The 15,537-nt window shown below is 33.2% G+C and overlaps 1 protein-coding gene across 1 annotated transcript; it reads right to left on the bottom strand.

The window, feature by feature from the left end:
* Nucleotides 1-5,380: 5,380 nt before the first annotated feature.
* On the bottom strand, nt 5,381-6,649 carry LOC25480090 (uncharacterized). The gene has a single exon (XM_013587468.2). The coding sequence runs from the start codon at nt 6,529-6,531 to the stop codon at nt 5,638-5,640; it is 894 nt and encodes a 297-aa protein (XP_013442922.1). The 5' UTR covers nt 6,532-6,649; the 3' UTR covers nt 5,381-5,637.
* Nucleotides 6,650-15,537: the final 8,888 nt, after the last annotated feature.

The raw sequence follows: 15,537 nt of genomic DNA, 5'->3' as shown, positions 1-15,537 counted from the left end.
AGTACAGATGCTTGGTGTGTTCTTGGTGACTCCAATGTTGTTCGTTCTTGTAAAGAGAGGAGAAGTCGTTCAACAATCAATGGTAATGAGAATTTCACACCTTTCAACAACTTTATTGATGGTTATTATCTTATTGATTTGCCTCTCTCTGGTCGAAACTTTACTTGGTATCACGAAGATGGTTTATCAATGAGCCGTCTTGATCGTTTTTTATTATCAGAAGTCTGGATTTATGTTTTTCCTAATTGTTCCAAGCGGCTCATCCGAGAGGGTTGTCCGATCATTGTCCTATCGTTTTAACAATTGATCATCAAAATTGGGGGCCAAGACCTCTTAGAATGTTAAATTGTTGGGCAGATGTTCCTGGCTATTTTGATTTTGTAAAAGAATATTGGTAGTCTACTCATGTACATGGTTGGAGCGGTTTTGTTATTAAGGAAAAATTGAAGATGTTAAAGGAGCAGTTGAGGAATTAGCATTTGAATCATACTTCGAATATTGGTAGTAAAATACAGGATGCTAAAAATAGGTTGGCGGCTCTTTATAACATTGGGGAGGGCCGCGACTTGTTGCTTGAAGAGGAGGCAGAGTTGCATTGTTTATCAGCTGATATCATGGCATTCTCAAAGTTGCAAGCTAGTATGGTGTGGCAGAAGTCGCGAGTTACCTGGTTGAAAGAAGGAGATGCAAACTATAAATTTTTCCATGGTATTATGTCCTCTACTAGGCGATCTAATGCGCTAATTTCTTTAAATGTTAATGGGGTTACAATTGAAGGGGTAACAGAGGTGCAGTAGACTGTCTTTCAACATTTCAAAAATCATTTCCAGAGGTCACCGCTGGTTCGACCAGATATTGGTGGGTTGGTGTTCAATTCGATATCTGTAGCGGAAGGGGCTGATCTCATTAAACCTTTTCTGCTAGAAGAAATCAAAGCTGCAATATGGGAATGTGATAGCTACAAATGCCATGGACCAGACGATATTAATCTGGGTTTCTTTAAGGATTTTTGGGATGTGTTGAAGATTGATTTGCTGGATTTTTTTGCTGATTTCTTCCGTAATGGTAAGCTTACTAAGGGCTTTAATTCTACCTTTATAGCTTTGATCCAAAAGGTCGACAGTCCGCAATGGGTGGCTGATTTTCGTCCAGTCTCTTTGGTGAGTAGCTTTTATAAAATTCTTTCCAATGTGTTGGCCAACTTGCGGAAGGTAGTTGGTAAAGTTGTGTCGACAACTACGATTTATATTTTTCTCAGAAAAAAATTGTATATCATTTTAAATTGCATAATTATTTTTTATGATCGTGGATTAGACTTATGATCATACTATGGTTGTTAAGATAATTAAAAATTTGTATATCATTTTCCGTATGAACATGATCCATATGAAGAGTTATTGCAATTAGTAAAAAAAAAAAGATAAAAAGAAAGACTAAACGAGTTGAAGTCTTTAGATTTAAAGTTAATTATTACTTATTGAAATCTTTGGGATAAGAAGCGTATACTTTCAAAAGTCTTTCAATTTAAAGTTATAAAATTAGTCTCTTTATTTTAAAATTCGACAGTTTCGGTCCTTCCATCATATTTTTGAAATATAAATATATGAATGAGATAAATTCTAAATGCGGTGCAATATGATCTGAAGATGGAAAAAGATCAACATTGATGAAATTGTAACAAAATTTCATTGAAAATTTCATTTAAAACATATCACAATATTTTAGACAAAATATTTGATAGAAGGACCAAAATTATCGAATTTAAAAATAAGGAGATCAATTTTGCAAAATGCTAATAATAAAGGGACTAAAAGTGCAATTAAGCAAGTTGAAATCTTTAGATTTAAAGTTAATAATTGCCTATTTAAATCATTGGGATAATAAAATTAAAAAAAAAAAAAATCATTGGGATAATAATCATACATAAGAAGGGTATACATTCAAAAGTCTTTAATTTTAAATATGTCAAACAAAAATTGGGATTCAAAATGAAATAAACTACAAAACACAATATCAAATAAGAATAAGAAGAAGATGATGAAAGCTTTTGTATTATTCTCTTCAGAAGTGTGTAATTCAAGTTACAATATAGGTCTTATTTATATGACACAAATGAACAAGTGAATGATCAAAGTCATTAAGGACTATTAAGTATACATTCACTAATAGTGGTTATAGGAAGATGGAAGGTGAAAGATTAAGGATGAACATCCACTAAACTTATTATTCATAACACTTCCCCTTGGATGTCCATCTGGATATGCCTCATTAAAACCTTACTATAGAAAAACATCCTTGTGTCATAATCTGCCTCATTAAAAACCTTACCAGAAAAACCCAGTCGGATAAAACCATGATTAAGGGAAAAAAGTGCAGAACACATTTTTGTCTCCCCCTCATAAAGACAACAAAGAAGTTTAAATAATCTTTCACATTAGTTACTCAAAATCTTTAATTGGCGGTGACTTTGTAGAAAAATATGATATATCTTCGTACTTTTCTCCAAATTAACAGATCTTGAGATATTGTCTTCATATGGAGTTGTAGAAACAGTCTCCTTATAAAATTATAAAATCACAAATTTCTTGTATGTGTGAAATCATAATCCTTAACAAAGAGCATTTTCCACTTGCTAACATTTTGTAATGATCGTATGATAATGTAGTTTCTTTAAGATACAAATTGTATGTTTGACTTTGCTGCAATATCTGACCAATTCAAATTGTTCATATTTTTCTTGACGACGTGATCTTTACTCATATCAAGTGACATCAAAATCATTCTATTACATAATCAATTGAATTTGTTCATATCAATCTTTATATAACAAATTTTAGAATCTCATCAGGAGTTCTAATAATATTTCTACGATTATCATAAAATTGATTATAAAAAATTCATTTCCATATCCTTAAACTGGACAAATGATGTCATCTTGTCAATAACTTTGATAGTATGTCTTACGCAAATGAAATCCTTCAGAGAGTTTGATATAATCATCACTATCAAGTGAGCCATACAAATATATTGTAGCACATTTTTTATATAATTTGAGCCTTTCATGTGCTACTAAACTTAATCAAGTATGAAAAAGTTCTTGAATTCACTTCAGGTGAAAATGTGTCTAAAGAATATGTCTCTTAAAAAAAAAATGATAGACAATTTTACCAATTCACTTCATGTGAATATATCAAAATCTATATATATGTATTTTACCATTCTAATTCTCTTTTTGCATGGAAAATCATATATATCTAATTAACTTCACATCTTCGAGTGTCTGGACTACAGGTCCAAAAAATCCAGCTTTACAAAGCGAGTTTGATTTCACTGGAATTGTCTCTTTCCATCTGCAGATATTTCTTTTTCTATAATCTTTAATAGACTTGAATTCATGATCCTCATTATTACTTATCAGATATAGCGCTATATTATATCCAAAGACACGTCAACATTGACTTTACTTCGGTTCCATCTCATTTTATTGAGATCTTTCATTCATGACACAATTAATTTATTAACCTTTAATAAGTTTCAAGTATCTGTATAGTTCTTCTGGAACAAATAAATCAATTATGTCATAAAACACTTTGAGTTTCTATCCTCGTTTCGGTTATCATTCCTTTAAGCTCCTTTTCTTATTCGAGGATTTTTATATTTGGAACAGATTGATCTACCATACTTCTGGCACAGTTAAGACTCATTTGCATATTAGATTATCCGACAAGGACATCTATTTCATTTGGATCATTAGCAGCTGATGTTTGATTTATTTACCTTTGCAAATGAGTTATACCTTGAGGATCAAGACGAGACAATAATATTTCCTTTCAAATAATTTATTTGAACTTCAGGTTCACATTTTCAGATGCTTATTATCTCCCCCTAATATTGGGAAAACTAATCCATCAATTGATAATCAGCCTACTAGGTTATAAATAAGTTGACTTAATACAGTTAATGATAGATGGAGATTCATATCAAATATTTTTTCCCAATATTCTTTCGAGATTTATCGTAGTGCATTATATTGGAGCAACTGTGATATACACAACACATCCAAACATCCACTTAGATGAGAAATATTAGGTTGTTAACCTAAAACCAATGATAAATTAAGGGGAGAACTTATACATAGTATTGTGTTTGTCTGATGTGAATCAATATCTCAACAACTTGTTGATTCCCAAAATTCAGTTTATAAGACATGGTCTCATAACCAAAATAGAGTTTATAAGGTATGGTCTGATAAGTATCAATTATACAATTAACTTTTGACGTCTAAAGAATGGATCTTCAAGTCCATTTTTATGAGCATATGCTACCGGTTATTCAATATCAATTTGACAAATGATACTTATCAAATGCTTTCTGAAAAGTTCTTAAAATAAACTCTTGGTCAAATTTGTTGATATAATATGTTGGAACAAAATGTGTTTAACATTAATTACAACAAGGATGTGCTAAAAGAGACCGACCATAATTACAACAAGGATTGCGAAGGAGACGCCAAGCAAGGATTGACACCTTCAACAGAACATGCATGTGCCAAATTAAATCTGAAGCCTCCGTAACCATACTATTACCATATGAAGTGAGCATATCATAAGACGATCTAACAGTATAGCTTCCTGAAGGGTCACGTAACCATCTCCAATGATCTGGAGTATTATCCTGCAAAACAACATTAGCCAACAACAACCTACACTCCCCCACTAACACCTCCTTCCAATCCTACAACCTCATACGCCACTCCCACTCCTCACCGCCCTCGCCCCACCCGGCCCTTCACAAACATTTCCTCCACTGTTCAATTTTTGTTAACACTTAAGTAATACATGCGTCTAAATCGAATTGAGAACGCAATACCACCCAACCATGGATCAATCCAAAAAAAGTGTCTCGTCCGTTCCCCGCCACTTTTGAAACATTATCGCGAAACCAACCATCTCTGACACCTCCGCCACTATTGGTGCTCACATGCACAACCTCTCATGTTCTTCACCATACTGGGCAACCACCACTCTATACCGCAAGCCCTCTCTATCTCCTAACAACTTCCAACACCATTTACCTAGAAGGGCCAAATTAAATTCTCTCATTCTCCTCACTCCCAAACCTCCCTCCTTAAGGAGGGGCAATGGTTAAGGAAGCCAAAAGTAGCATGTTTGCATTGGTTTCAACAATATTTTGACTTTTAAAAAGTTACATTTATCATTTTTCACTATTTTCAATGCTATATTTCTATTTTTATCCCCTTATCCAATGCCCTATGGGCAATGGTTAGCATTCTCCTTTAATCATATATCTAGAGTATATTTTTGATATGTTTTTGAGTTTTTCGAAAATAAAAATAAAAATAAATGCATCTTATCTTATCTTAATATATGAACGTAACGTTTATTACTTAAAAGCACATATAATAATGATACAAGAGAAGTCATTTATTCTCCACACACAACATAATACATAAATAAACACACATGAAATAAGTAGAAAATGAAATTGCACACATAGGTCTTATTTAAAATATAATAAGAGACTAAAGCTTATAGAGCTTGGAACGTATGTATGATCTAGCTCGATATTCTAGTCTAATTTGACCCATAAAATTATAGATGCAAATGACGAGATTAATTAACCTATGAGGAGGCTTTGCAAAATATCCTCTAAAACGAAAGGTTTATTCTCATTGGGTAGAGGAATTGTAGAGTCATCAGCGTTCCAAAGAAAAACACCAGGGAGTGATGCTATCTGGAGGAGATGTCTGCAGCCAGCAATGAAGTGCTCCCTTGGCATCTTGTCTACAGGCTCAATGTGAAGCTTGTCGGTGCTAACTCCTGGAAGGACTATACTAGGTTTGTAGTTTCTTGATACCTGGTCATAGAGTTTTAGAAAGTCGTCAAGTGTGGATACAGCTTTAGATTGGTTGTAGAACTGGTAGTTAACCCAATTTATATTGGCCTCATTTTGCCAAAACAAGTTGCGGTAGTGGATTTCATTGGTCTCGGATGGAGCAATGGACACGATCTTGATGCGTAGATAATTATCATTCTTAAGTTGAGTTATAACTTCCCCTATGCACCTGGCAAAACGAAGCTTACCTGTGTCATTTGTAGTATGGAAGACGTTAAGATAATTAATGTCAATGCCATCAATTATGTTGCCGGTTTGATCCTTGTATTTTTGGATGATCACTTTGAGTGAAGACACAGCCCGCGTAATCCAGATAGTTTCCTCAACAGGATTGAATGGAGTTTTAACGGTGTCATTACCTCCAATGCTTATTACCACCTTCACATTTGGATTATTTCCCTTCAAATTTCTCACTGCTTCTGGACCGAATGCTCTAGTATTCCAAGTTTCCTTGAAAACTCCTGTGCCTTTATTTTGAGCGTCATACTCCTCAGTGGCAAATCCCAAAATGAAGTGGAATTCTGAGATATTGGTTTTGATTATTTCAACTGGAAAATCCCTTAAATTTGTTGAGAATGGTTTCACACCAATGTATTCCCTGAAGATTTTAGACATTCTCACAATTTCAAAGGAGGGGGAGATTAATGCAAATTAATTGGCTTTTATGGGCTTGATCGGTTTGTGGTTGGAATTTATCACAAACTCTTGCTTCCCTTTTATAACACTATTGCTTCAATTATTTTATATAGTGTGAACACCTCCTCAAATAAGTTAGCCTTAAATTTCCAAATGGTCTCTGCAACCATTAAGCGTGTTGGTTTTAGTCCTTAAAAGAAAATATTTATTTTAGTCTTTGCAAATACTTATATTTTTTTTTATTTTGTCCTTGTCGTTTTGTTTTACATTTGCAAGGACTAAAACAAAACGAAAACAATGCAAGGACAAAAATTAACACGCGTAATATTTGTGAGGACCATTTGCAAGAGTCGATGGGAGATTGTAAGGAATACCACCTTTTGAAATGAGAAAGTCTTATAATACTCATTACCTACTCTATATATTCGTACCTCTACATATATTCTTTTTCCGTCAAAATAAACTTTTTGAACAACCGTGTAATCATTACTTATAGACATTCAATCTCTCTACTATAAAAAGCTACAATTACGATCCAAGTTGAAAATCAGACTAACTATATATTTTTTTTCCAAAGTAAGAATTGACCGACTATATTTAGTAACGAATACCTTCCAACCAAAAATTTATCCACAAAATGAATTCTTCAAATATGGTTGAGATTCATTAGGTTTCCTCTACCCTCCAATCCCTTATAAAGTTAGGTTTAAATTTGCAAATGGTCCCTATAACTATCAAGCGTGTTGGTTTTAGTCATTGAAAGAAAATATTTAGTTTAATCCTTTCAAATAACTATTTGTTTTAGTCTTTACAAAATTAATTCATATTTGATTTTTGTACTTTGTAATATGTAGAATATTCAAATTTTGTCCTATTTTCCTACTCATGTTTCTCTGTCTGTACTCATACATCACAGCAGCAGCAGCAACCGAGACTCTTTACTTTTTCCCATCCTCCACAATCTTTGATAAATGAAATTTTTAATTCTCTTAACAACCATAGTGTGAAAATAACTCTGATCCATGATCATAAACAAAAGAATTTATGGAATCAAAAATATATGTTATATTATATTTTAAAATACTTACAAGGTAAAATCTTTAACATTTTCTGAGAGAAATAAAATGTATTATTTTTTCATGTGTAAAATAAATGAAAATATATTTACGTTTGTAGTGCATAACAAATGACTTATTTTTATATTATAAAAAAAAAAAAAAGACTTAATACTAGTTTGTTTTCATAATTGCATGATGTTCTTATAATTAAAAAAGTTAATGCATGACGTCCCATGCTTACATATGAATAATATAGTATGCATAGAAAAACAACGATTATGTAATAATTAATGACTAATTATAATACAATTATTAGTCATTCAGAAATACTTGTTTTTACTTTTTGGTTACAAGAAATAGTAGTTTTTATAAGGAAGAGTGCTTTTTCAAATGACAACTCAATAATATTCATTTCTCTGTTTTATTTTTATATACGGAAGAGTGCTTTAATACGGCGGCTGATTTGATTGGTAATTTTTTGGACGAGTGTAGACCTTGGATTGGAGATGGTAATAGATACCCAATGAGCATAGTACAATAGTATCTATTTTCATAACCGCGTTTGTATAAAATACCCGTATCCGAGTCCGTATCCCTTGTGGGCAACAACTTTATTGTTTTTCCACATACCCTATGGGTACTTAAGTGCCCATACCCGCACCCATTACCCGCACTTTAACCATGCAAATTAAAGACAATAGAAAACACTACAATTGAAATAAAATTATGATCCAAAAAATTTCAAATCAACTAATAAAATAGTATAAATCGTAGTATTTAGCCAACTAAAAAACATCCAAAATATTCCTAGAAAGAAAGAAAAAGTAGATGTTTTACATCAATTATACGTTAAAAAGTTCCAGTTGCATGTTAAAGTCATAATGAACTGTTACTAAAGTTTTTATAAAGTTGCATTAAGCTATTTTAGGGTTAGGCTTAAATAGTTAAATATATTAATTAATTAATTAATTGTACACAAAAAATAAATAAATTATTTATCATATTATATAAATACATATATGCAGGTTGTGGGGCTGGGTAAAACAAGGCCGATACCCGTGCCCATATCCATTTAAATTTGCGGGTAATTATCCATACCCAATTCCTGACCCAGGAAAGCGGGGTTTTACCCTACCCATAGCGGGTATTTTTTGCAGGTGCCCATGGGGTCTGGGTCCTATTGCCATCGCTACCTTGGACGAAGGAGACGGTTTTTAATTATTAGAGGGTTGCTTGGGTGACATGTTTTGGGGTGCCTCTTTAAGCATGGAACAATATCTTCTTTTTGGAGCTGGCAACAACACAAGGTAGACTTCTTAAAATAAATGATTGTACTATTAACAAAGATAGGATGGATTATCCTCGGTTTCTAATTGCTACTCCTTTGTTGAAAGAAATAAATGTTTCCGAAGAGGTGTGGATTGATGGACAAATGATTCCAATTCGCATTATTGAGGATGTAGATTTTGGTTTTGTTGAGGACGCTTGTTTATTTGAATGTGAAGATGATAATAATTCAAAGCATTCGGTTCCCGAATGTTTAAAAGAGGATGAGCCAATTGTAGATGCCCTTGTGCAACAAATACATGATGATTGCGTTCTAAAACCATATGAAGACAAGGAGGTTCGGAGTGATACTATAAATCAACATCCTACGATGCATCGGTCAGACACCGTTCAAGTTGTGGAGAAGGAAAATAGTACTAGTCCTGATGGTAAGACTATGACCAATTGCATTGAAGAAAAAGCCATGGTTAAGCCGTGCAATGTTCCTAACAAATCTCAACAAGTTAGTATAAGAAGTAAGGTGGCTCCTTCGTTGACTGTTTTAAAAAGATTGCAAGGTTATCCGCAACAGATAGAAATGAATTGATTCGTTCTCTGAAACGTTCAAAAAAGAAGAAGGTGAAGGTGAGTACATCCAAATCCTCATCATGTAACAAAAAATGTGTATCTTTGTCTGCGGGTTCTGGAAATTCTGCAAATTCCAAAGATTGGACAAATTGGGTTACTTTACATGGTGATGCTAAGAGGGAGGAGGTTGATATTGTGGATGTTGGTGAGGTTATTGGTGTTAGGTGTAAAAACAGTTTTCAGGAGTTGGCTAGAGGAGGCGGTAAGTAGGGTGTGAGGGTGGAGGTTGGGAGGAGGTAGGGGTAGGGGGTTTGCAATGAAGATTTTTTCCTTTAATATTAGCGGGTTGGGATCGGTAGAAAAGAAGAGGTTGATTTCAGGGAGGAGACCAGATGTTTTTTATATTCAGGAAACCAAGTTGAAAGTGGCGGATGATGTTTTGGGTCGTTCTTTGTGGGGGTCTGAAGATGTGTCTTATTCTTTTAAACCATCAGTTGGTGCGTCAGGGGGTATTTTGACGATGTGGGATACTAGTGTGGTGGACATTTGCATGACATTGAATTTATCTAATGCTTTGATTGTCAAAGGGACGTTTATGAAAAATAATGTTGACTTTATTTTTGCCAATGTTTATGTGCCGTGTGATAATAGAGGTTGTGAGTTATTGTGGAATGAGTTAAGTGTTCTGATTCAGAGGCATAGTACAGATGCTTGGTGTGTTCTTGGTGACTCCAATGTTGTTCGTTCTTGTAAAGAGAGGAGAAGTCGTTCAACAATCAATGGTAATGAGAATTTCACACCTTTCAACAACTTTATTGATGGTTATTATCTTATTGATTTGCCTCTCTCTGGTCGAAACTTTACTTGGTATCACGAAGATGGTTTATCAATGAGCCGTCTTGATCGTTTTTTATTATCAGAAGTCTGGATTTATGTTTTTCCTAATTGTTCCAAGCGGCTCATCCGAGAGGGTTGTCCGATCATTGTCCTATCGTTTTAACAATTGATCATCAAAATTGGGGGCCAAGACCTCTTAGAATGTTAAATTGTTGGGCAGATGTTCCTGGCTATTTTGATTTTGTAAAAGAATATTGGTAGTCTACTCATGTACATGGTTGGAGCGGTTTTGTTATTAAGGAAAAATTGAAGATGTTAAAGGAGCAGTTGAGGAATTAGCATTTGAATCATACTTCGAATATTGGTAGTAAAATACAGGATGCTAAAAATAGGTTGGCGGCTCTTTATAACATTGGGGAGGGCCGCGACTTGTTGCTTGAAGAGGAGGCAGAGTTGCATTGTTTATCAGCTGATATCATGGCATTCTCAAAGTTGCAAGCTAGTATGGTGTGGCAGAAGTCGCGAGTTACCTGGTTGAAAGAAGGAGATGCAAACTATAAATTTTTCCATGGTATTATGTCCTCTACTAGGCGATCTAATGCGCTAATTTCTTTAAATGTTAATGGGGTTACAATTGAAGGGGTAACAGAGGTGCAGTAGACTGTCTTTCAACATTTCAAAAATCATTTCCAGAGGTCACCGCTGGTTCGACCAGATATTGGTGGGTTGGTGTTCAATTCGATATCTGTAGCGGAAGGGGCTGATCTCATTAAACCTTTTCTGCTAGAAGAAATCAAAGCTGCAATATGGGAATGTGATAGCTACAAATGCCATGGACCAGACGATATTAATCTGGGTTTCTTTAAGGATTTTTGGGATGTGTTGAAGATTGATTTGCTGGATTTTTTTGCTGATTTCTTCCGTAATGGTAAGCTTACTAAGGGCTTTAATTCTACCTTTATAGCTTTGATCCAAAAGGTCGACAGTCCGCAATGGGTGGCTGATTTTCGTCCAGTCTCTTTGGTGAGTAGCTTTTATAAAATTCTTTCCAATGTGTTGGCCAACTTGCGGAAGGTAGTTGGTAAAGTTGTGTCGACAACTACGATTTATATTTTTCTCAGAAAAAAAATTGTATATCATTTTAAATTGCATAATTATTTTTTATGATCGTGGATTAGACTTATGATCATACTATGGTTGTTAAGATAATTAAAAATTTGTATATCATTTTCCGTATGAACATGATCCATATGAAGAGTTATTGCAATTAGTAAAAAAAAAAAAGATAAAAAGAAAGACTAAACGAGTTGAAGTCTTTAGATTTAAAGTTAATTATTACTTATTGAAATCTTTGGGATAAGAAGCGTATACTTTCAAAAGTCTTTCAATTTAAAGTTATAAAATTAGTCTCTTTATTTTAAAATTCGACAGTTTCGGTCCTTCCATCATATTTTTGAAATATAAATATATGAATGAGATAAATTCTAAATGCGGTGCAATATGATCTGAAGATGGAAAAAGATCAACATTGATGAAATTGTAACAAAATTTCATTGAAAATTTCATTTAAAACATATCACAATATTTTAGACAAAATATTTGATAGAAGGACCAAAATTATCGAATTTAAAAATAAGGAGATCAATTTTGCAAAATGCTAATAATAAAGGGACTAAAAGTGCAATTAAGCAAGTTGAAATCTTTAGATTTAAAGTTAATAATTGCCTATTTAAATCATTGGGATAATAAAATTAAAAAAAAAAAAATCATTGGGATAATAATCATACATAAGAAGGGTATACATTCAAAAGTCTTTAATTTTAAATATGTCAAACAAAAATTGGGATTCAAAATGAAATAAACTACAAAACACAATATCAAATAAGAATAAGAAGAAGATGATGAAAGCTTTTGTATTATTCTCTTCAGAAGTGTGTAATTCAAGTTACAATATAGGTCTTATTTATATGACACAAATGAACAAGTGAATGATCAAAGTCATTAAGGACTATTAAGTATACATTCACTAATAGTGGTTATAGGAAGATGGAAGGTGAAAGATTAAGGATGAACATCCACTAAACTTATTATTCATAACACTTCCCCTTGGATGTCCATCTGGATATGCCTCATTAAAACCTTACTATAGAAAAACATCCTTGTGTCATAATCTGCCTCATTAAAAACCTTACCAGAAAAACCCAGTGGGATAAAACCATGATTAAGGGAAAAAAGTGCAGAACACATTTTTGTCTCCCCCTCATAAAGACAACAAAGAAGTTTAAATAATCTTTCACATTAGTTACTCAAAATCTTTAATTGGCGGTGACTTTGTAGAAAAATATGATATATCTTCGTACTTTTCTCCAAATTAACAGATCTTGAGATATTGTCTTCATATGGAGTTGTAGAAACAGTCTCCTTATAAAATTATAAAATCACAAATTTCTTGTATGTGTGAAATCATAATCCTTAACAAAGAGCATTTTCCACTTGCTAACATTTTGTAATGATCGTATGATAATGTAGTTTCTTTAAGATACAAATTGTATGTTTGACTTTGCTGCAATATCTGACCAATTCAAATTGTTCATATTTTTCTTGACGACGTGATCTTTACTCATATCAAGTGACATCAAAATCATTCTATTACATAATCAATTGAATTTGTTCATATCAATCTTTATATAACAAATTTTAGAATCTCATCAGGAGTTCTAATAATATTTCTACGATTATCATAAAATTGATTATAAAAAATTCATTTCCATATCCTTAAACTGGACAAATGATGTCATCTTGTCAATAACTTTGATAGTATGTCTTACGCAAATGAAATCCTTCAGAGAGTTTGATATAATCATCACTATCAAGTGAGCCATACAAATATATTGTAGCACATTTTTTATATAATTTGAGCCTTTCATGTGCTACTAAACTTAATCAAGTATGAAAAAGTTCTTGAATTCACTTCAGGTGAAAATGTGTCTAAAGAATATGTCTCTTAAAAAAAAAATGATAGACAATTTTACCAATTCACTTCATGTGAATATATCAAAATCTATATATATGTATTTTACCATTCTAATTCTCTTTTTGCATGGAAAATCATATATATCTAATTAACTTCACATCTTCGAGTGTCTGGACTACAGGTCCAAAAAATCCAGCTTTACAAAGCGAGTTTGATTTCACTGGAATTGTCTCTTTCCATCTGCAGATATTTTCTTTTTCTATAATCTTTAATAGACTTGAATTCATGATCCTCATTATTACTTATCAGATATAGCGCTATATTATATCCAAAGACACGTCAACATTGACTTTACTTCGGTTCCATCTCATTTTATTGAGATCTTTCATTCATGACACAATTAATTTATTAACCTTTAATAAGTTTCAAGTATCTGTATAGTTCTTCTGGAACAAATAAATCAATTATGTCATAAAACACTTTGAGTTTCTATCCTCGTTTCGGTTATCATTCCTTTAAGCTCCTTTTCTTATTCGAGGATTTTTATATTTGGAACAGATTGATCTACCATACTTCTGGCACAGTTAAGACTCATTTGCATATTAGATTATCCGACAAGGACATCTATTTCATTTGGATCATTAGCAGCTGATGTTTGATTTATTTACCTTTGCAAATGAGTTATACCTTGAGGATCAAGACGAGACAATAATATTTCCTTTCAAATAATTTATTTGAACTTCAGGTTCACATTTTCAGATGCTTATTATCTCCCCCTAATATTGGGAAAACTAATCCATCAATTGATAATCAGCCTACTAGGTTATAAATAAGTTGACTTAATACAGTTAATGATAGATGGAGATTCATATCAAATATTTTTTCCCAATATTCTTTCGAGATTTATCGTAGTGCATTATATTGGAGCAACTGTGATATACACAACACATCCAAACATCCACTTAGATGAGAAATATTAGGTTGTTAACCTAAAACCAATGATAAATTAAGGGGAGAACTTATACATAGTATTGTGTTTGTCTGATGTGAATCAATATCTCAACAACTTGTTGATTCCCAAAATTCAGTTTATAAGACATGGTCTCATAACCAAAATAGAGTTTATAAGGTATGGTCTGATAAGTATCAATTATACAATTAACTTTTGACGTCTAAAGAATGGATCTTCAAGTCCATTTTTATGAGCATATGCTACCGGTTATTCAATATCAATTTGACAAATGATACTTATCAAATGCTTTCTGAAAAGTTCTTAAAATAAACTCTTGGTCAAATTTGTTGATATAATATGTTGGAACAAAATGTGTTTAACATTAATTACAACAAGGATGTGCTAAAAGAGACCGACCATAATTACAACAAGGATTGCGAAGGAGACGCCAAGCAAGGATTGACACCTTCAACAGAACATGCATGTGCCAAATTAAATCTGAAGCCTCCGTAACCATACTATTACCATATGAAGTGAGCATATCATAAGACGATCTAACAGTATAGCTTCCTGAAGGGTCACGTAACCATCTCCAATGATCTGGAGTATTATCCTGCAAAACAACATTAGCCAACAACAACCTACACTCCCCCACTAACACCTCCTTCCAATCCTACAACCTCATACGCCACTCCCACTCCTCACCGCCCTCGCCCACCCGGCCCTTCACAAACATTTCCTCCACTGTTCAATTTTTGTTAACACTTAAGTAATACATGCGTCTAAATCGAATTGAGAACGCAATACCACCCAACCATGGATCAATCCAAAAAAAGTGTCTCGTCCGTTCCCCGCCACTTTTGAAACATTATCGCGAAACCAACCATCTCTGACACCTCCGCCACTATTGGTGCTCACATGCACAACCTCTCATGTTCTTCACCATACTGGGCAACCACCACTCTATACCGCAAGCCCTCTCTATCTCCTAACAACTTCCAACACCATTTACCTAGAAGGGCCAAATTAAATTCTCTCATTCTCCTCACTCCCAAACCTCCCTCCTTAAGGAGGGGCAATGGTTAAGGAAGCCAAAAGTAGCATGTTTGCATTGGTTTCAACAATATTTTGACTTTTAAAAAGTTACATTTATCATTTTTCACTATTTTCAATGCTATATTTCTATTTTTATCCCCTTATCCAATGCCCTATGGGCAATGGTTAGCATTCTCCTTTAATCATATATCTAGAGTATATTTTTGATATGTTTTTGAGTTTTTCGAAAATAAAAATAAAAATAAATGCATCTT

This window comes from Medicago truncatula, chromosome 2 (assembly GCF_003473485.1).
Source record: "Medicago truncatula cultivar Jemalong A17 chromosome 2, MtrunA17r5.0-ANR, whole genome shotgun sequence".
Lineage (NCBI taxonomy): Eukaryota > Viridiplantae > Streptophyta > Magnoliopsida > Fabales > Fabaceae > Medicago > Medicago truncatula.
Note: the sequence above shows the minus strand (reverse complement) of the source record. Positions and strands in the feature narration are given on the sequence as shown.

Bases quoted from the DNA above. Each gene is read 5' to 3' on its own strand.
- LOC25480090 (XM_013587468.2), bottom strand. From the start codon at position 6,531: ATGTCTAAAATCTTCAGGGAATACATTGGTGTGAAACCATTCTCAACA.